The sequence below is a fragment of the Scomber japonicus genome, chromosome 23 (assembly GCF_027409825.1).
Source record: "Scomber japonicus isolate fScoJap1 chromosome 23, fScoJap1.pri, whole genome shotgun sequence".
In the NCBI taxonomy this organism is placed as follows: domain Eukaryota; kingdom Metazoa; phylum Chordata; class Actinopteri; order Scombriformes; family Scombridae; genus Scomber; species Scomber japonicus.
The window spans coordinates 12,659,286-12,682,528 of NC_070600.1; the positions used below are offsets into that span (position 1 = coordinate 12,659,286).

At 40.7% G+C, this 23,243-nt stretch overlaps 1 protein-coding gene across 1 annotated transcript in view; it reads left to right on the forward strand.

Annotated features, from left to right (window-relative positions):
- znf800b (zinc finger protein 800b) overlaps positions 1–20,734 on the forward strand; it is a 28,019-nt gene extending 7,285 nt beyond the window's left edge. Inside the window, exons 2-12 of the mRNA XM_053314136.1 lie at positions 7,746–7,857; positions 9,546–9,900; positions 12,589–12,684; positions 13,777–13,920; positions 15,907–16,087; positions 16,304–16,484; positions 16,581–16,743; positions 16,985–17,346; positions 17,536–18,717; positions 19,668–19,784; positions 20,381–20,734. Of these exons, the coding sequence (XP_053170111.1) occupies positions 7,801–7,857; positions 9,546–9,900; positions 12,589–12,684; positions 13,777–13,920; positions 15,907–16,087; positions 16,304–16,484; positions 16,581–16,743; positions 16,985–17,346; positions 17,536–18,717; positions 19,668–19,769 (2,823 nt within the window). The 5' untranslated portion in view covers positions 7,746–7,800 and the 3' untranslated portion in view covers positions 19,770–19,784; positions 20,381–20,734. The remainder of the gene's footprint in view (positions 1–7,745; positions 7,858–9,545; positions 9,901–12,588; positions 12,685–13,776; positions 13,921–15,906; positions 16,088–16,303; positions 16,485–16,580; positions 16,744–16,984; positions 17,347–17,535; positions 18,718–19,667; positions 19,785–20,380) is intronic.
- The last annotated feature ends 2,509 nt before the right edge of the window (positions 20,735–23,243 follow it).

Consider the following 23,243-nt stretch of genomic DNA (forward strand, 5'->3'; position numbering starts at 1 on the left):
ATTTCCCATTATAGTTAATGGTGAGTGTTAATCTTTTCCCTCCTGATATAAATAGAACCTGGAAAGGTGGAGAATGCATTAATATGGGTTCTCTTAATTCGGGTTGAGTGTGACTTATTTTTATCAAATAGTTCTTCTTCAAAGCATGTTCAGAAAAGGTTTAGGAATAAAGTCCCCGAATTACACCCCACCTGTGGCATTCCTCCTGTGTGTCTTCATTTAATGTCAGCTGCTAGAGAAACTAAACTTGGATCAACGCAGCACAACACCAGAAAACATCTTCTTTTCCCATGTTTGATTTGGACCAGTACTGTGCTCTACTCGTGACAGACTGATGTTCCCTCGTCTTGTTTTGACTGCAGTTTGGATCTTTTGTTAAGTAAAAGCTACATCACCGCAATCGTACAGTTTTAATTGGCTCATTGTCAAAAGAAGTTATTCAGAAACATCAACCAGAGTTTGAGGATAAAAGGACCCGTCAGTGTTCTTACAGACGTCTGGAAATCTGGAAACATTTTTTTGTCTAAACTCAGGAACAAATTGATTTGTCTACACACAGTCATCACTGGTCTGTGTAAAACAGTCAGCATACATCTGGTAGTACGAGGAGTTTGATGATCTCTTGGCTATTTGTGTAAATCTTGGTTAAAACTGATTACAGTGTAAATGCAAAGATCTGTAATTGTGTAATGGCTTTTTAAAAATCTCTCCACCTGGCTTCGCTGAATAATACTGCAACCATTATTAACATTATGCAAAAATATTGTTGTTCCTACGTGATTGACAGTTTAAAGTGAAATTAGTTTTTCCAGTCTAATTGCCTCACTTCAATTAACACCCACTAAAATCATCAGTGGGTAGAAGCTGTGAAAATGAAGCCACGATTTCCTTCAGATGACTTTATTGAAGAAGATGGGCGACCCATCGATACTTTCTGAGGAGAGTCTCCAAATACAGGAGTTAGAAGCCTTGTTTAGTTTTTAATCCCCAGCAGCACACTATCTAATCACAGTGATACCTCTGTGTTCAGGCCCATACCTGCGTGATAACATGATTTACACAGCTGTTACCTTGAAAGGTATTTAATTTCCCATTACAAGGCCTTAAGAGCAGTCTGACCTTTGTCTCTCACTCAGTGGCTTGTTGTAGACATTGTTAAAGCAGACGGTCTCATTACTAAAGCTGTTTTTTATGCTTTGAAATGCAACCATCTCACCTGTGGCTCTAGCTTTGCATACTTTAACTACCACACAGGACTCCATTTATGTGCCTGAGTGAAACAGTTGAGCCAGATCACATAGTTTTTTTATAAATATATGTGTTGTGTCGGGGCTGCCCTTCTGTGGCCTCTTTTCTATGTTGCTGTGTAACCAATGTCTTGTTTTTTGGAGACATCACTGGACTACAAAACTTTTAAAATAGAAAAGATTTCAGGTTCGAGCTTTGTCTCCCTCTGCTGGAGTTTTAGTGGAACTACAAATTTACACAAGTGGGCACACATAAAGTCAGTGTTGTTGTTGGCTCAAGCTCTGCAGAGGCTTTTTTTCTATTTCTCTCCAATTCTCTGACTATACTGTATATTAAATTTGAGGTTTCCTACAAGAACGTGTCTTTTCTAGCAGTTAGTTTGCATTTTCACCACTTTATGATCATTTCTCATAAAATCACAGGATGAACATGTTTGTTGTCTTTTGGGAGAAGTTAGGATGAGATGTGACATAATTTCAATCAAATTAGCAATGTTTTACCATCATGCTCTCATATTATGTCCAGTTGTTTGGTGTTGTCTTACTGTCTGTCTAAATGTTGTCTGCCTGTGCTTAAGTCTGTCCATATGTTTGGGACGCCCGCAGCATGTCACGCTCAAACTGCACTAAGCTACCTTCACTTGTAGCTCTTCATCTTACCAGGTCACTATTCCGCTCTCGCAATGATTAAAACTAATCTACAGACAAAAAAAGACATGTCCATATTTTCAAGTTTATAGGTTGTTTTTTTTATTATTTATATTGGTGACAGGTGGAGCTGCATATATTGTAGATGGTTGTCATTAAATCAGACAACAGTGACGCTGCTCTGCATTCCTCAGCGCATCTGAGACGTGCCTAGCTGGTGGAGCAGAGCAGCGTGGTGTCAGGTGCATGAGGCCAAGTCGGACCAAACTGTTTTAAGTTAGATCGCCACTAGAGGGCAGCAACAGATGTTATTCTACCATTGATGCTGTAATAAAAAAAGTTGATGTAGAAATGAGATGAAACATACAATTCGATGCAATGTTTCACTTATCATTAGTGGTATAATCAAGACTCACACTGTTTATACCAGGGACCTTCATTCAATGTTTAATAGGGGGTACAGCATAATGACTTCAAACTGGTCAAAAGAGTGGAGAGACATATTTTATAATACACCAGAAATTAGTTATAAACCAGAATAATAAAACAGTGATACAACTATGAATCCCTGAGGCAGCTTCCTACTATAACTATTCCCAGTGGAAGTGTGGTGTGTGTACTAGTATGTATTTGTGTGTATGTTAACTTAAACAGTACTTATTTGCAAAGAATATTTGTGGCACATGTTTTTAAATTCTGATCCACTTGCAGTACACATGCAGTAAAAGTGTACTCAACCCTGTAAGTTGCTTTGGGAAAAGCATATATCCATCATGTCATGTTAGCTATGTTAGTGAAGCTGGAGCACTTGTTTTAAATGCAAACAGAGACAATGCACCTCATGCAGAGTAATGGTGCAGGTAACATGAGTTTAAATGTCCTGCCAGCAATATGATGAGCAGTTGCATTAACATTGTTTAAAGTGTGGATGAAACATTACTGCGACCTTAAAATATTTAATTCTGTTTTATATTTAGATCTGGTGTCTGGCCCAGTGGTTTCTCAGCACTCTACATCATGAAGCTGTTATGTTTGCTGTGTGTGTTTCATTGCATTATGCATGCTTTGATATGTTGTAGGTGTACAATTTGGCTATAATTTTGTTGTTGATTTTAGTGATAGTATGTAATTTCTTCTAACTTATTAATGTTATCTTTTTAAATAAACAGGGATCTAATTGTTGCATTTATGGGTGTAAAAATACAATTAATACAAGGCCATTTTTATTTTGTATTGCTTAATATCACAAACCACAGATTTGCCTCTTTTGCACCATAATACACCATCCTCTATTCTTAGAGCCATGATTCAGATGAGGGAAAACTTCCATGACAGACAGACATGCAATAGATGGTGTGTACAGAATAGATCCAAATAGCAATATTACAGAAATACAGCAAACTAAAACTTTAAAGTTAAATGCAATAAACAAATTGTATTAGAAAATGACAATAATGATAATATGTGCACACCCATGTCTTGCTACTGCACAAATATATGCATGTCTGTTAGAATTTCCATTGTCAAAAAGGATCTGTGTGGGGCATTAATTAATTGCTGCTTTATACTGTAAATGTGTGTATATTCAGTTCAATGGCAGCGATGTGTAATGTACAGACAGGTTGTTGCAGGTAACAGAACACTTTATGAGAGTTTTTATGTATGTGTGCATGGGTATGGGTGTATGTATCTATATGTGTATATTTTATCTATTTCTTTTTTATTTTAAAGACCGTGTAAAGTGAAATCAGACATTTTCTTCTAAACACATTAAATAGGTCATAAATGTATTTCTAAAAAAGGTGTAAAAAGCATTTCAACCATTTAGATTTGAATTGTGGAGCTAGGCTTCACAAACTGTGTTTCCAGATTTCTGTGTCAGGATTTAGTAGGCGGGTCTGAAATCTCCGCCGCGTTACGTAACGCGGCGGTAATTATCATAAACCCGCCCCTGCTGCTGCTGCAGTATAAATACATTCAGCGCATTAGCCTCAGTCGTTTTCCAGCTCGCTCTCAGCTAGCTAACTAGTCATGACTCCTCCTCGTGTGTGCATCTTCACTGGAAGTCGGGATTTTTGAGCAGTCCGTTGTGTCTGTTTAGAGGTGCCGTACCGACCGCCTCCCTCCCCGGCTTACGTCCTCTCGTCCCGCCGGTGCTACTGGCATTACGTGCCCGCCACCGACCGTCTCCCTCCCCGGCTTCGTGCCCGCCACCGACCGTCTCCCTCCCCGGCTTACGTCCTCTCGTCCCGCCGGCAGCAGGTGCTACTGGCATTACGTGCCCGCCACCGACCGTCTCCCTCCCCGGTTTACGTCCTCCCATCCCGCCGACAGCAGGTGCCTATATCACCGCCACCAGCCCGCCACCGACCGTCTCCCTCACCGGCTTACATCCTCCCATCCCGCCGACAGCAGGTGCCTATATCACCGCCACCAGCCCGCCACCGACCGTCTCCCTCACCGGCTTACATCCTCCCATCCCGCCGACAGCAGGTGCCATCATCACCGCCACCGGCATTATGTGCCCGTCAGAGAGTGTAAGTAACGTTATGTGCTTATAAATTATAATACTGTACATTTAGGCAATTAAATGCATTTTGCTGAATGCGCAAATCCTGAAAGTGATTTTTACATCATGCACCGTCATGCCCGTGTAATGTTAGCATGCATGTAATCGTGACATAATTTGGCCTTATTCCCTGAGCGTCATCCATCTGACAACACAATGATAATCGACAGGTAATATTTTATGTGCACCAATATAGCTATGACAAGGAATTATATGTAGACTGAGGTTTTACGTTTGTGTGTAATGTAAAACATGGACCGAGGGACACCTAAAATGAGTGTCAAAGTGGCTTCCGAGGTACCCACGAGGTATGTTGTGTGTATGTATGCAGTGTTCATGATGACAGCCTAATGTCTCTTTTCCTTATTCCTGTTTTCTTTTCCCATGTACAGGTCTCAGTGTCTTCCTCCATCATATCTGGCAGCCACTGTTCCTGTGACTTACCTTGTGCCTAGACTTGGGCGGTATATATATTTTTTTCAAGCCTTCATAGCTTCCAGACATTTACCTTAGTGTATGGTATTTATTACACATTTCTGGAGACTAATTTCCGTGGTGACTAAAACATTTGAAATTAAACCACTATAACAGTATGAAGCACTCAGAAAGCACCTTGGTATACTGCAACACCTTTATACCGCCCAAGCCTACTCCTGCCTCAGCCAATCTCAGGACCAGAGCTCCACCAGCCTCCATTGTAAAAGAAGTTGTGACACACACAAATATATCATTACTCAATAATACATTTATTTTATATTGGACACATTTTATAAACAAATAACAATATAAGCAAGCAATAAACTATAAATAATAAAACAATCTAAAGGGGAGGTTTAAAACCTGTGTATTCCCCATCTTCATCAGGGTACTCCTGATGAATGCGGAGGACAACACAGGAGGGGATGACAACCCGGTTGTCCTTTCCCAGGTATCCCCAGCACCAGGACACAAAACTCCTGTAGGCCAGGTAGCGAGCACGCCTGTAATAAAAAAATGTAGAAAAATACTTTGATTTATATTTTTATGTATGTTTACTTTTGGTATGTTGTCCTCTGTGTAATCAAATTTGACACTGGAGCTGTCTTTCACAAAACATTGACATGTGTTGTCTTTTAGAAGAACCTATCTGAAACCAAACTGAACTTATTTGTTTCCCTCCACATTTTTTGTCATGTCTTACAGATTGGGACCTCAGAAGATGAGTTTGATTCATCAACCTGCAGTCTACCTCATCATATTGGCTAAATGGATGGACAAGAAAATGGACAGCAGTTTCCAAGGAATTTCCACGACCACACAGCTACATTTTCAGAAATAATAATAATAATCTAGTGATTGCTTGTATAAATGTCCAATCATGTGCATTCAGTTTATACATCTATATATCAAGGTGACGTACATGTTGTTTGATTTACTATGTAGTGAAAAACAGCTAAAGAATGAACTAGTATTTATTGTTTGCAATCTGTCCAACATGAGAGTTTATATATAGCTCAGGAAGATGAAGGATTAAAATGGATACAGTCAAGCATCACTCATGTGCTTTAAGTGTAAATGAAATACACTGTATACATTAGTCAACTATAATATGATTGTATAAATGATGTAAGTTTATTCCCGGGTACTAAACCTTACCTCTCTTTGAAAGGCATGTCATTTGATCAACACAAGTGTAATTTATAAATATCCGAAATCAGTAAAACAATTATTATATTGTCTACGTTACCCAGATCTTTCCTTTTCCGCCAGTGGTCCATGATCTGCCTGATAAATGTTTAGGGCATTCTGCAGGGAGTAGGGGTTCAGGCAGACTGGCTCCAAGCCTGGATGAAGAGTCATGCAGCGTGGCTCTTTAGGCAGCTCTCCACATCTACTCTGAACCTATAGGAATATGTGTAATAGGTGTTTTAGTGCTAGACATCTAGTATGCTGCTGCTTATGTATTCATTATTTGAATTATTATTGTGAAAAACAGTTTTTATTTACATACAGCATTCAGCTCCTTGCAGCAGACATGTTCAACCTCTGTGGGCATTGTTCTGCATTCTCCACATGTGCACCTGCACAAGTACATTTTTAATCACAGTGTGACGATTTGATTTCAGTTGTCAGTTCAGTATGAAGCCTGGTTCAGCAAAATGACCTAATCAGTTGAAGCATATTGTCTTATTCAGCCTGTGTGTTATAATGATGACATTCAGCAATCCACAAATTAATCAGAAGACAGGTAAGTAACTGACTAAGTGAAACTGGTTAGTGTTATATTTAACTTTTTTGTAGTCTAATTAGTTACCTAATGCGTTTCCCCACATTTGTTGAATAGTGTGATCTGAAAAAACGAGTAAAATGCCTCCTTTCAAAGCTGGACAAACTGAATTTACTTGGGTTTACCACCCACTACACTCTTAGAAAGAAATACTAGTACTACCTTTATTAGGTATAAACAAAAGGAGTAATTAAATTAACGAAACAGTAATAAAAATCAAGTGTTTAATCTGTGAACAGACAAAACAATCACAATTCTTCATTACATGAAACCCTAACGTTTTTAGCTAGTCAGTGGGAGCGTACCTCGGCAGCTAACTCGGTTGCTAGCTCGGCGTCAGTATCCCATAGCAGATAGTCAGTAATACATATTGCTAACTTGCATAAATAGGAGACATACATTACCATTCTGTTGCAGACTGTGAGGCACGAGATTGTGCATGTTCATTGTCTGACTCCGAGTCAGTGTCTGGCTCTGATGGCTCAAACATGTAGGGCTGGGTCACTGCAATGCTGTTAGCGCGAGCGTCCATTGCTACTGTTGCTATGTTACACGGAGGCGGCCCCCTTCCGCTCGTGGGTGTGTTTCCAGCGCCTTCAGCAGACACGCCCCCAGCGTTTGGCAGCACAGAGAAGTGCTTGATTTTTCATGATTTTAAAAGATAATTTTACATACTTAGACAATTTTTCTAGCATTCAAATTTGGAAGGATGGTTAATAACACATCTGTCTGTGATGTGACTAACTCAGAACACAAATATATTTTCACTTTACACGGTCTTTAAGTGTGAGATGTGTGTGTGTGTGTGTGTGTGTGAGTGATGACAGACGATGGAGCTGTTTTAAATGTTGTTGTATTGACCTCAATGCAATGACAATAAAGACAATTCAATTCAATTCAGAAGGTAAAAACTGAGCACACACAAATAAGCATTTCCTGCATACAGGTTTACATCCTGAAGAAATGGTGCTTTCATGCAGTGCAGTGCCTCTGCTCATGTGGAATGTTGTTGCAGGTTACAGGTGTGTGCTGCTAGTGAACGTGTGGTGCAGCAGGCCAGTCTTGGCAACATGGTGAAGGCCCAAAAGTCAAGTGGGAGGAAGAGCACTCACTGTCTCCGCAGAGAGGTACTGAAAAAAACCCCAAACAAACATCAATGCTTGGATGTTATTGTTACTGTCTTCACTGTCAGATTGTGGAACACATGTTTGCCTCCTATGCACTTTGTCAGTTTAACAGCTACCATCATGTAAAGGTCAAGTTTTTTACCTCAGCTCACCATTATATCACCTTTAACACATATAATATTACTAAAAAGGCATAATCTGAATTCCATTATCCTACTATACTAGACACCGTACTTCCAACCAGCAGTGGCCAGTGACCAGTCTTCTGGACAAGGACAAAGTCTAGTCCTGGACTTTTTACATTTTTCACTTGATATCTCCAATAAGTGTTATTTAGTCCAGCACTAAACTTCATCCTTGTCCTGCAAACCTATGCTAAATGTCTTATCTTTTGTCTTTATTTTATATATCTGTATGTATAACACATTTTGAACTGTAATAATACAAATGACAAATAAGAAAACTAATTTAATATATTTAGCTGTAGATATGAATATGGATGATATATTTCACCTGTCTTAATGCACTGTTCAAACTGTTGATTACACCTAGTTTGATTGAGTGGAAAGTGGGAATTCACACCTTGTCCACCTACTGTAATCAATCCTCTTTCTACTGCTTTAAGCTCCCGCTTCCCAACGAGATATGAAATTGAGTCATGAATAGTTGAGTGATTGATCGACTGTGAAATTGTTAACTGAAGGGTGGACCTTTCTGGCATTTCTTTTTACATTTGGCAGTCATGGTGATTTTTTTTTTCTGGCCACAGTCACACTGAAGTTTTAGTTTTTCATAACATTTGTTTCCCTCCCACTCACACTTTCCTAGAGGGCACGACCCACTGGTTGAGATATAACAGTATTTTACGGCTGTAGTAGGTGATGTGTGTGTGTGTGTGTGTGTAGTCCTGTACAGATGGCTTCACTGACATGTTTAACATACTGCAAAACTATTTGTTGCTCATTTTATTGTGCTGCAGTAGGCAGTGTATGTTAGCGTGTGTGCACGGGGATGACAGAGTATCCAAGTGGCCCACTCGTCCTGCAGTGATGTGCTGTAATGTGCCTGAATAGTGGAGTCATTTGTCCCTCTTCAAGGGCGGCAGGGACACACAGAGAGAGGGAGACAAACACAGACAGAGGGAGAAAATGAGGATAAATTGGTGGGTGGAACGGGAGGGAAGATTGGGGTCTTAGAGAGGAAAGGAGGTCTGGTCAAGAGACAGAGCTGCATACACACACAACACACAGACTGATGTATGTGCACACACTCAAGGGTTGGTTTGGAGTCACTTATCTCTTGAAGGGTGAATGTGTGTGGCAAGGTTATTTTTCCCCTGTAAGATCACTGAAAGCTCAGGAGACATGACAGCCACACACACAGACACACACACTTTCCCCTCATTCTGTTCAGCAATATGAGCACTCAACAACTCATGTTATCAGTATTGGTTGTTGATTTTCTGTTCTCTTATGTAAAAATGATTCAAGTCTGGAAATCCTTCAACTTCACTTTGCATGTTTAAGTAATATCCTGAAGTGTAAAATCAAGATATATTCTTTTCTTTTCTAAGTAATATGAACCACATTGTTCTTGTCCTTCTTCCTTTATGTTATTTAATAAAATTATATTATATAATAATGATTTTCTGCAGCTCACACTTTTCATTTCTGGTTTTGGTCCCACAGAGTGGTGGTCAGACCGAGATGGAGGAAGGCCAGCCCCAGTCAGACGCCCAGCACTCACCAGAGGCAAAACCCCAGGGAGGGGAAGAGTCCTCTGATCAACCCCAGCTCCAGACTTCTGAGTCTGCTGAGGCGCTGTCTGAGAACTGGGACCAGACAGAAACTCCAATGGATGGCCAGGAAAAGGAAGATTCTGAGGCCCAGCCCAAGGGCAGATCATTGTGGAAGCCCATTCCTCCTCTACTGCCTCAGCCGTCTGAGTCCAACAGCGGTGCTATCCCTGAGACCAGAGACCAGAGCTGCCAGACTGAGGATCATCTTCAACAGACCAGCGCCGGCAGCCATGGTCATAACACAGGTGGGTAAAACTCGCTTCCCTCTGCACTTCCTGCTGCTTTGATTCATCCACCTACAAGCTAAAACTGTCTGTCACCTTCCTGTTTAGCTTCAGTGCCAGAACCTCGGAGCAAGCTCGCAGTAGCACTGCATTAGGTGTGCACTGCTGGTTCGCTTTATGAAGTTTTTTATATGAGACTCAATATATTACACCATCTTATATTTCTCCCACTATGACGGTTGAAATGGTATTAAATGAAGCAACCAGCCACTTACAAAAAGCCACTCACTCAAAAGTTTCCAAAAGGTTTTATCCAGTTAGAACGGGATTAAAACTTGAAGTGTTTTAACTTGGAAAATCAATCTTTTCTCTACCAGGATTCTCAATAAATGTCTGCTCGTCTGTTTCTTGGAGTTTTTGGTTTGTAGCAAATTACATGAAATATGCAAAGCCTGGGAGGCATTAAAATATAGAATGTAGAACATTTTATATGAAAAAAAAAACAACTACAGGTTTTCTAATTGTTTCTGAGATGTAATGGCTCTCGCTACAGAAATGTTCTGGCTCCAAGCTGAAAGACAGCTCAGGTTGATCTCCTGAAACCACAAGCATGAAGCACTGCCAACTTCAGTTTATCACTTTAGTTGACAGCCAGCTTGTTTCATGACTCTAAAGCTATGCTAACACGTTGATATTGGATTGTAAAAAGTTCTACGTGGTTATAAAAATTGGCATTATGATATTAAGGCTTCTGCATAGTGCTGATATGTTTGTTTCCTTCTTTCCTTTCATCATTCCAGCTTTCTCGCCCATGTTTCTCTCTTCCTTTCCGTCCTCTTAACTTCTCTGCTTGCTTTAAAAACAGATGCATGTAAAGTCTGCTACTGTGAGTTAATTTCTAACTTGTTCAGAAAACAGTTGCACCCCTCAGAGTAAAAAGAAGCTGTTTGTGTGGACTGACGTTGATTGGTTGATCTTCGACCTTTTTTGGGGGTGGCAGGGGGATGTAAAGGTCGAGGGGGGGGGTCACTGACCTGCCCCACTGGGATTATAGCAGTCTGCCAGGGAGAGGTGTGGGGGGATGGGGAAGAAGCACATTGTGTCACACATTAATACATACTCTCCTTCTCTCTGTGTCAGAACCTCTCACACAGTTGTCAGTCACATTTCTAACTTTCTTTCTGTTTGTGTCTTTCTGGGTGTGTCGCTCTGTCTGCTGGCCTTTTTGCCCTCTCTCTCTCGCTCTCTCTCTCAAAAACACATCTTCTGATTGACAACAGTGCATCTTGGCTAACATAAATTACAGTTTGTGGGCTGTAATTCAAGTGCACACTTTACTTTGCAAAACCCGGCCAAGCTGTGGACATTTGTCACAGCTAGAGACATTGACTGTGTCTTATTTGGAGCTTTGTCCCTGCCATTGCTGTTACAAAATGCTCTTTTTGTTGCAGCAGAAATTATGTTCTCCCTGACACCTTCTTTCACATCAATATGATGTGAGAAATTAGCATTGAAAGTGATTACAGGGTATGTGGTGGCATTTGTCAGTGTAATTGGTCTGCTCTGTGTATTTACCCCCCTCTGTTGTTATGCCCATTGCTATGAAAAGTTAGGATTGTACTGATGTAAAAGTTATTGGGAAAAAAGAATGAAATCAGGTACAATGAGAGCACACAGCCAGCTGGCATCAATAAAGCAGGAGCCACTGCTTCACTTCTGGTTTATATTTAATGTTCTACAAAAAATCAAAAAAGGTTGAGATCAATAAATGAAATTAATTTGTTTGTGTTTTTTCAGAGTTTATCTTTTGTAAGGCAGAAGTGTATGCTTTTGACCCTGTCTAGTGTTTTGGAAAAGAATGAGTCTGTTCTCTGCAGGATTATAGTCAGATTTGGCAGAAGAAAAAAACAAGCTGTTTTGTTTAGAAAATAGACAATAGACACACAAATATAGTAACAAAATACTCTCTGATCGGCATATACTGCAAATTCACTTAATTGTGCTAAAATGTTAAAATGAGTGCACTTAGTAGATGGGTGAAAGGTTATTGCTTTAGTGCCCCTAACAGTATTCCTGTGACAATCTAACTATTAAAAGTAATTAAGAATAAAGACTGTAGAATAAGAATAGGTGAATAAATCAAGCAAAACTCCAAATCCCTACCAGCATCAGGATTGCTTCTCTGCTCTCGCTGATCCTGCACTCTCCGGTGATCTGGAACATTTTCCAATACACATCAATAAAATCCTTGTGGTCACGTTCCTGCTTTGGCTGATAAAGTGTCACTGTGTGAAACTAAGGCTGAAGTATTGGAGGCTGTGCTGCCTCTGACCACTGGTGAACTAAGCACTAACATTTGTTATGTGCCCCTCACTTGTTTTCCTCTAGCCTCTATCTAAGCATCACAGAGAGATTTCATTAGCACAGTTTTTTTTCTTTAACATGTTTTTTCTTTTTGTTCACATCTTGGATGCAACTAATAAAAGAGTTTGTGTGTAAGGAGGTAAGGAGGTAATGAGGACAGAGTGAATCACTGGCCCATCACTGTGTGACTCTGATTGTGTGTATCCTTTTGAGGATACTGTGATATACTTGGTGTCTTAATGGCTCCCCACAATTCCCAGGTGAAGGTGTACTTCTCAAAGACCATCATGCTCTGATGTCATTTTATGTTCACTGTGATAAAATACAACCTCTCTCTCTCTTTAGGTCACTGTGTGGAGCCTGGAGACCCTCCTCTGCTCCAGCAGCCTCTGCAGACCTCCAAATCTGGAATTCAGCAGATAATTGAGTGCTTCCGATCAGGTTTGTGTGTGTTTTGTCTCCCACTGTTGTTCATGCATTTCTTATTTACTGTGTCTTGTCATATCTCCCTTCCTTTATTTTATATGTGTGGGTTGATTGTTTGTGAAGCAACAATGACTTCATTGTCTTTTACATTATCTTCCTCAATATATATATTAAAACTGAACCACCAACAAAAAAATGTAGAGCACTTGCCCCATATTTGCATTACATTGACTTTTTTATATGATTTTGAGAGACTTTATCTATTGTTTTGTCTAAAAAATGTAGAGAACTATCCAAATCTAGATGTAGACCAGATCTTATCAGACACAACACAGCACGGTTGCATCTATACCAAGCCAGTGGCAAAGCAGCACATGGGGGAAACAACAGTGTGTTGTTGTACGTGTGCACACAGCCCAGCTCCATTTTTACTTCCCCTTTTAGGATAAAAAAGCAAGTCACTATAATGGAAATAATTAAATTTTAGGATGAAGTCTTGGTCTCCAGGAAACCAGTGTACGTCAATGTAATGTCCCCTGAAGTAATAGAAACATGACAACATGAGTGCGTATGCGTTTGAGAGCCTATTGTGCAGTTAGTGTCATTCATGGGTGAGTCAGCCAAAGATTTCACAAACTAATTTTGCATGAAGTGTGTGTGTGTGTGTGTGTGTGTGTGTGTGTGTGTGTGTGTGTGTTTGTGTGTGTGCTCAACAGAGAATTCAGTGTTTTCGTCATGTTGTGTACAACATGTTGTGAGTCAGATGTCAAAAAAAAAGCACCAAATATTTGTACACGTTTTTATCTGGACAATCAGTTTACTGTGTGAGTCAACTTGCTGACAACAGTGAAGCAAAAGTAGCACTTAATACAAAGGTGTTTATCATCTGACATCCGGTAAATGGGACAAAATATGAAATTTACACTTCCAATAAACGTACTGGATTGCAATGTTTTTAATGGCCATGGTAACCTGGAGCCATCAGAGCAATGTGATGTTGTCTGTTATGCAACCATGATTAGACAATATGCTGTCTTTACGCTGTGCATGTCCTCTCATTCTTGCTGAAATCAATAAAAGTAATCACTGCTTCTCTTTGGCTTGCAGGCACCAGCCAGCTGAAACACATGCTGCTGAGGGAGGTGGACACCATTTTCGAGTGTAAACTCTGTCGCAGTCTGTTCAGAGGCCTGCCCAACCTCATCACACATAAAGAGTACTACTGCCTATCACGGCTGCCTGAGTCTGACGGTCAGTGTCCAAACACATTGGCATGCAGACACGCATACATACAGAAACAGGACTAGAATATTTACACATTCACATTTATAACCATAAGCCTCATCATAAAAAGTTAATGCCCTGAAATCAAAGCATAAAAGACATTAAAGTAAGAAGGAATACCCCAAAGATCAATAATGAAATCAATAGACAGAACAGGTAAAACTCAAACTCCAAGAGTCGGGGCTTTCATGCATTCTCAGGTTATGCAAATGCAAACCTGTACCGATCACACAAACAAGCAGAGACTCCCTGAACGAGGCAGGAATCAAACTGGTTCAACCCAGACTCACCTAGTTTAGTTTACACACACGCACACACACACACACACACACACACACACACACACACACACACACACACACACACTCAGGCCAATGCACAGAATCATTGATTACTTCAACCTCTCCTAAGGCTCCTCCTCATTTTACTTTTACATTCTGTCGCTCCAAGATGTCTTCTCTCTCTTTTGCACCATCTACCTCCCGCTCATTATTCTCCTCTCATCTCCTCTGTATGTACACACACACACAGACACAGACACAGACACACACACACGTTCAATCCATCAATCATTTCCCTTACTTTAAGTGCAGTTTCTTCTCTGCTCTCATATCACTAAGGAAATTGACTTTGATCATGCAGGCTTTTTATTTTATCTACTTCTCATTAGCAGCTCGGTGTCTCCGAGTTTCTATTCTTTGCCTCAGCAGAAGTGTTTTTAGAAGTTGTAGGAAACTCATGAAAATTATGAAAATCCAGTGTTCTTGTTCTCTCGCCTCCTTTTTAAGAAATAAACCTCAACACAAATGGTCAATTATGTATTGCTCAGTTTTATCTACTGTAATGATTGCTGTTGTTAAAAAGAACTTTGTTTCATCACAATCTTCTTTTCATCTGCTTGTGGTCTTAATTAAGTTTCTCCGTGCACCACTGACTTAATTTTTCTCAATCAAGACTCTATTACCAGTGTCTGAAAGTGTGTCGTATTGTTATTTTGATAAATGACCTAATTGGAGTCTACTTCTCACCATTGAGACTCTGGGGATTCATTGTGTGGTTACTGGATAAAGTGTTTTCTTTATAAACACTGTTTTTCACCGTCCACCTGACAATGGACTTCAGTCTGCAATGGCAGTATAATCATTTGTAGTTCATTTCTAAAGTGCCTACAATTTAATAGCTCTTTCTCAATTTCCTCTTTATCTCCCATTTTAGAGAATTTCATGAAATAATCACAAAAAGTGAAATATAAACATCAAGGAGGCAAAATAATTACAGTACTGTTTAGTTACTGGTACTGTAAAGACACTGTAAAAGGATGCTCTGTGCAATAAAAAGTGTACCAAACTGAAAGCATTCAAACTGAAAATATTTTGTAGGTGTAAACCCTAATTTTTTCAGTGCATAAATATAAATACCAAACCCATTCACATTCTAACCATATTAAGCATTTTTACTTTTATGTTTTCTGCAGACTTTTAAAATTTGATCTTGTGACATTAGGCCAGCCTGTGCTGGGGAAATAGATGACTTCACAGCTAAATTAATGCTTGTGTTTACATTATATTGTATGATCAGAACAATCATCCATTTTGAGTTAGGTCAGATCATTATCTACTCTCCTGTGCTCTTTCTTAAAAATGCACAGCTTCAGTTAAACATGACTGTGTAATCGAAGTGAGCAGACAACACATCCCTCTCAATGACCTTCCCACAAGGATTTCTACCAGTGCTCCCGATTCAAATGCTACACTAGTGCAAAGCATATTATGGGTAGTTCAAGGAACGTGGGAGGTTCAAGGAACCTGGGAGATTCGAGTATCCCCAATAAAAGTGAACTGGGCTGAGCCTGCCTGTTTAGCAGCCATTAAAATAAGAGACATAATTGACATTGATTAGAAACTCTTTTGATAACTTGTACAAATTGGATTTTTTTGGGTTGTTCCTTTCTAGGTTCTCCAGGTGACGACAGACAGAGTGTAGCCATTAAGGATTTATTAGATGCCATATATCCCAGAGTCGACCGGCCGGACTATGTGGTCCGACTAGAGCCCATCCAGACCACCAACAAGGCAGTGTTTCAGTACCTCACCACAGAGGAGGAGCTGGCTAGATATCCATCGCACACACCCAGGTAGGTGGCGTGTAGTGTAACCTTAAAAATGCAACTCATCTCCATAGTATTCACAGTTCTCACTTCAACAGAGCAACACTACATTCTTCATCTACACAAGGTGCAGATTGGACTTTGTGTTTTATCCAGATCCTGTCACTCTAGTCCCTTGCTGGGGGTTTTGACTACTTCCTCCCTCCCACAGTCTTTTACTATATGTGTCAACATGCTTCACAGTGCAAGAGAGAGCCCGGTAGTGTGGGAAGGAGAAGCAGTGGAGGATGTTGACAACAATCAGGCCAGTCAGCCAGGAGGGCCAGAGAGTCCAGGACACAACCAGGGACAGAGAAGATGGGAGACTGAAGAGGCAGCTAAAGAAGAGACGCCACAGCCTGAAGATGAGGGATCCACTAGTGGAGTAAGTGACTTGGCACATCAGAAGCCACAAGTGAAAAAGGAACGTTTTATACAATAACTGATAGAAGGATTTTCTGTCTTTATTTTCATCATCCAGGTGGAGGATGTGACAATCTCCTGCTGTCTGTGCGGTCAGGACTTTAACTCACGCCGCAGCATTAGGCGTCACTGCCGCAAAATGCACCAGACTAAACTCGAGGAGCTCCGAAAGTTTACAGAGACACGGACGGTTCCCACAAGCCTGCTCTCTATGGTGAAAGGTGAGAATTGACAGTGCAGACTTTCCAAGAGAAACTGCCTGAAATTAACAAAAAACAAACAGTTTGTCACAGTTCTCAGCTCTATGTATGCACATTGGATGCAGTACAACCGTTGATTATGTGTGATTGGAGAAAAAATTACATTATTTTTATTAGTAGTGATCTGTGAATATTTATTTGCAAAAAAGTTTGGTCCCTTTTGTAGTAAATAAACAAGACAATTTTTCTCACTGTTATGAAGGTCGGCAAAGGACTCTTAGCACACCTACTGGAAAATCCTGCCCAGTGTGCCTCAAAACCTTTGCTACTAAAGCCAACGTACGCCGTCATTATGATGAGGTGCATCGTGGTCTGCGGAGGGACACCATCACACCCAGCATTTCCTCACGACCTGGCCAGCCCTTCTCTTTGGAGGTCACGCCCCCCAAGAAGAGCAACAATTCCTCTCCAACACGTAGCCACCACTCCAAGACTACTCCTGTGAACTCTAAAACATCTCCAAACCCAAGTCAACCAAAACCTCAGAGTCCACCTCCAGCCTCTCCACAGGCGACCCCAGCTTCATGTCGCTGCACACTCTGCAAGAGGAACTACAGCTCTCAGGTTTGTTTTGTTGCCCCACTGGCATCTTTAGGATCATCTAATTGGGAAATGCACACAGGGAAAGGGAGCAAAACCAGAAAATATTAGTGACAATATTTAACAGTTAGTTATATTAATATTTAAACATTTTTTGTTTTGCTCTGCAGGCAAATATATCAACTGATTTTTATTTTTATCTGTGTATTTCAGCTTATGTTGAAGAGGCACATGCGTATTGTCCACAAGATCTACAGCATGAAAAATAACAAGTCTGCTACAACGTCAACCTCCGCTACCACGGCAGCCACTCCTAGCAGCAGCAGTGCCAGCCCGGGGCCCAGCAACAATATCCGAGTTAAAGAGGAAGCGGTCGAACCGTCAGAAGAAGAGGAAGACGAGGACATTGACAGCAGCCCGACCCCGTCTCCCAGCGACAGCACTGGCACGAGTAAAGGTGTTTCTGTGGCACACAACGCAATGAAGGTGAAGGAGGAGGAAGCCCCATCGAGCCCGAAGCTGACATCACCTGTATCTTCATCTGGCTCGCGTGCGGGCAACACGTTCAGCGGGGGCATGGGCAACAAAATGACTAAACTGTCGGTGGGTTTTGACTTCAAGCAGCTCTTCTGTAAGCTGTGCAAGCGACAGTTCAGCTCACGTCAGAACTTATCAAAGCACATTGAGCTGCACACGGACGGCAACGACATCTTCATTAAGTTCTACCGCTGCCCTCTGTGTCGCTACGAGTCACGTCGCAAACGTGATGTCCTGCGCCATGTGACTGTGGTCCACAAGAAGTCATCTGCGTACCTAGCCAAGATCATGCCCAAACTGGAGAGCAGGGCAGTGAAGAGGCTAGCGGAGGTCGTCCTCAACAACACAAACCCCAAGAGGGCGAGCAGCGGAGTCAAGGAGGAAGTGAACGGACGCCACACCTCATCCTCCTCTTCCTCCTCTCCCTCACCCCCTGTCACTCGCAAGCAAGAGTGCTCCACACCTGCCCCAACCATCGGATCAGCCTTGTCCTCCTCCTCCTCCTCTACTCCTTCCGCGCCGCCACCAGCTCCCATCACCCGGAAACAACAGGACCTCTCTTCTACAGCGTTCACCCCGTCCCCTCCTGTCACTCGTAAGCAGGAGAGACAACAGATACATCAGCAGCGCCCCGTCACCCCCCCAATGACACGCCGCAGTGATAAACACACACACCAGCGCAACTCCTCCTCTTCCTCCACCTCCACCGCCACCTTACCGAACCAAACTCCACACACCCGGCGGCACGACACCCAGTCAGAGAGCAGCAGCACCGGGACATCCTCCACTGAAGTCAGGGTGACTAAGAACTTCTCCCTGCATGCCTGCGACCAGTGTGGACGGGCCTTTGCTAAGAAGGTGTCAGATTTTAAATTCACTTTGAGACACTTTGTGGGCTTTTCTCATATTATTCCAAGACTAGTATGAATTACAGAGATTAAAAAGAACTACAACTCATCATCAGGGCATACAATATGATGGATAACCACCTCATTCATCACCCTGTATGCCCTGATCAAGACTCTACACATAGAGCCATCCTTTAGATTTGTGAAATCTATTAACATTGATTGAGTAAGCTAGTCCCTCATTCCATAATTTCTTATAAAAACACAGGTTACTGAATCTATGAGAGAGAAGTCGTTGTAGGAATCCCATATAATAGATGTTTTTTAATGTTCCACCATTTCAGTATTTGTTGCACTCTTCCTCACAACCTTGAAAGCACAGTGTCCAAACCATTGAATAGGATGTGTAAATAAATTAAAGGAATTAGGAAATAACAGGATAGTAAGTAGTAATTCTATTTTCTTTGATTAAGTGATTAATTTAAGTTAGTAGCTGCTCACATCTGGCCGAACACAATTTGTAAGAAGTACAGAGAAGTGGATTAGTTGATCAATAGAAAATTAATTGGCCACTATTTTGATAATCATTTTCTTCAGATGTGAGGCGTTGTTGCTGTTCTCTGTTTTGATAGTTTGTGATTTGGACTGTTGTTCTGACAAAAAAGAACATTTAAAGATGTCTCCTTGGTCTCTTTGAAATTTCAAGAGGCATTTTTCACCATTTTCTAATGTCGTCGAGAGCAAACAATTGCTTAATAATCGAGCAAATTATCCGTAGATTAATTTATAATCAGTATAATTTAGTTGCAGCCCTACTATGAAGACACATTAGCGGAATAATGACATCATGTATTTACCAGAATCAGGTGTTCTCAATATCTGCATTCTGTCTGCTGAGATATAAGACCTATTTATTAAACGTGTACATAAATGATCTTTTCTTTCCATTTGTTTCATCAGTTATACCTGGAGTCTCATAAGCGAAGCCATCGTAACGCGGCAACAGCAGCAGCCAGCAGGAGGAAAGGAGTCAGCACCCGCTCTAAATCCCTGGTCTGGTGAAAACATACATACAGTGTAAGAATTCAAAAGGTTTACCTACAGCACAAGGATACTTCATCGCTGTCTTCTTCTCCTACTCTCACTTAGCTTTTTTCTCTCTGCCTCTGAGTTGCACCGAATTTCTTCCTGTCTTTGTTTTTTCTCTCCTTCTCTATCTGCTGCTGCTGCTGCATATTCACAAACCACAAAGACGTGCTGCTGTGAGCAAATTTGAGAACGTCTGTGTGTGTGTGTGTGTTTGTTGGCTTCTGATATACGAGTTTCCTTTGTGCCAAGAGAGGTGTGTGCGCGTGTTTGTGTGTGCTTCTGTTTGTGTAGAAGACCGTTCCCTCGGGCAGAGATGAGAAACCACCGTCATTCTGCAGCCTTTAATTGACCACTCGGCACGTTTACCAGCTGTTTCCTACGCTCTCCCTCTGGCTGATTTCTCTATGTATCCCTCTCCTCATTAGAAATCTTCCTCTTTGTCAAACTGTTATTTTCTGCTCCTTGCTTATCATTACCTCCTTTCTTCCCTCCTGCTTCTCTCTTGATCCTTCCTCTCACTTACTCTGTTCTTCCTTTTGTTCTCCTCTTTCCTCATCATTTTCATTTTCTCTCTCTTCCCACAGGTCCGCAGGGGATAATGGTGGAGCGAGCCACTAAAAATGAAGAAGAGAAAACTTCTCAATTGGGGAAAAAAGAAAGATGGAACGAGCACAGAGAAGAGATGAAGGAAACAAGGAACAATGGAGCATGATGGAGGAACAAAGGAAGTACAGAGGAGTTTCCACCTTTTTGCTTAAGAACCAAATATAGTATTGGAGATTTTTGTATAGTTTCATTATGAAGCCAGCCAGCTGTAGTGCACAAACTGGCCTGATGGTGGCGCTGCTATTCACGGAGAGACTGTAGTGAAAAGGAGATTCACTACTACTGTATATATCTATATTTACTTACCACAGTATGTAAATGCAGATCCATATGCAGATGACTGACTTGTACTGCTTTGCTCTTGGTAAACTGCCGTTAGCAAAAGGATTAAGACAGACTATGGAAGTGTGTGTGTGTGTGTGTGTGTGTGTGTGTGTGTGTGTGTGTGTGTGTGTGTGTGTGTGTGTGTGTGTGTGTGCGCGCGTGTGGTGTATGTATGGAAGAGGGAGGGAATCAGAACTGGATTGTATCCTCCAAAAAACTGACTGGAAAAAAAAAAAGTTTTTTTTTTCTTTTTTGTTCGATAAGAAATCGCAGAATTTGACCCTTACAATCCCACACCGATGCACAAAACCTAGGGTCCTTAGCTATTAGCATTTCAAACTGATTTATTTTCAACTTGTACTGTATGTATAGTCACACTATACATACAGTACAGAAAGTGAAGAATACAACAGAATATACATATTCATCCCCTACTTTTCCCCTGATATACACAGAGTTGAAAATCCCCTTCATCTTTTCATGTGAGTGTTTCCTGTTGATACAGAAGAGCAAAGTGATCACAGACGAGCACTTCACTGTACCATTTGTCATGCTAGCAGTGCATAGTCTGATTTAGCCACCTGTTGTATATACTTTACTGTCTGACCAGCAGCAGTCTTCTATTTGTAAGTCAAAAAGTTCATAAATTACAGGGTGTGGTCAAAATAAGAGAAAACCAGAAGTGTATTTTGGCAGTTTTCTTTCAAAACTGCTATTTTGCTTATCTCATTTTTATTTCCTGTTCTGTTCTGCTGGCAAGATTGCATGCTTGTGAAAGGTATTTCCTTTACTTTGACTGTACCCTGTTTTATCTTTGTATATCAGACAGGTGATCAGCCTCAGCAATAGACTGCTTGTAACAAAACAAACACCAAGCTTTGGCCATCAGTTCTTTTTTTTAATTCAAAAGTGACAGTATATATACACAGAAAGGATGGAGGAGAGAGAGAGAGAGAGTAGATTTAGTAGATATGAGCAAGGCAAAGTGACACCTTAGCTTGCACAATAATCAAAATCCCTGAAAGGGCACAAATTATGATGATATAAAACAATATAAGGTAGTACAATGATAATAAAACTTGGATGCTTAAATCACATTAGCGTTACATTGATTTTCCTTCAAATAGGGATTATTTTAAGGATAACAGTTCAGTTTAACTACTAACTCTAAGGTATAGTATGCTACCACAGGCGAACATTTAAATTATCAAATTAACATAGTCATTACTGTCTACATGGTAGGTCATTTGTGTTAATGTGTGAGAATCCAATTCACAGACAGCAGATTGAGATAGACCTGCACATTAATTGAGTGGTAATGTGTGTTTGAACGCACATTTTTGCAGACAGACAGGCAGCTTTCATTTTTACTGTAATAGCTGTACTGCTTCAGACATTAGAAAAACCTTCAGTTCCTGCATCCAGTGACATAACTTTGTCACCTTGCTTGTTACAAACTCTCAGAAAGCAGTTCCAACACAGTATTACTGCACCTTAGTACACTTACTGCTGTGTAATCTACTAGTCGTGATCACAGTGGGCCAAAATATGGGAGCTGTAAACACACACATTAAAAGGAAAGAGAAACACCATTTATTTCTACTGTTTTTGTTCCATTAACAAAATATGCAGGGGCTCCTTGATATCAACTTTTTATCTGTTTTTATTTTTAAACTTTACCCATATGACCACAATTTATTTCAACTACACTAAATGCTGTATCAGTTCCATTAAAAATGTGCTTTCATATACTCAAACTTAAAGGGGCGGGGATGCGTTTTGTGGGACGCACCTACAGGTAGTCTTTGAAACACTGGCACATGACAAGTGTGAGGAGGAGAAGGAATGCAGGAAGACCAAATGTAGATATGTCTTAATGTTCAAACAGAAAGCCATGAAATGGAACAAAACCAGAAAAAAAGGAAAGACCAAACTTTATTTTTATAACTGAAAACGCTAGTGCAACAAGGTCTTGAAAACGTGTATTGATTCATCCCACATGGATGGTATAAATAATAGTTATAATAGTCACAATAGTTACTGACTTGTACTTAACTGTTGGTTGACCATATGCTTCAAACATGTCTGACTAGTTACTACTCTGTCAATGTTTAATACTGAGGCAAGTTTGCATTGTTCCACAATTAGTTGTCTTTTTTTTTTGTATCTCATTCCTTTTGAAGGACGTTTTTTCGTTAGTTTGTTGAAATGTGTCAGGAGGAGAACAGGATTCAAACCTCAAGAGATTCTTAAGACTCTTTTTATTTCGTACTTCTTGTCATTTCTTTGGTCGTCAGTTGTAATATGTTATTAAGCTCACCTTCTAGAGAATCGAGAGGAGTTAGAGACGCCTTTCAAATGTGACAAGAATGTTAAAACCAACCACTTATGTACTAAATAAAAAATGTACTGCATCAAAACCTCGCAGGGGAGTTTCTGTTTGTGTCCTCAGATATGAGTCATAAACTTGATTCAATCAATCATATTTGTTTACCACATTTGCCGAGAGCAGATTTC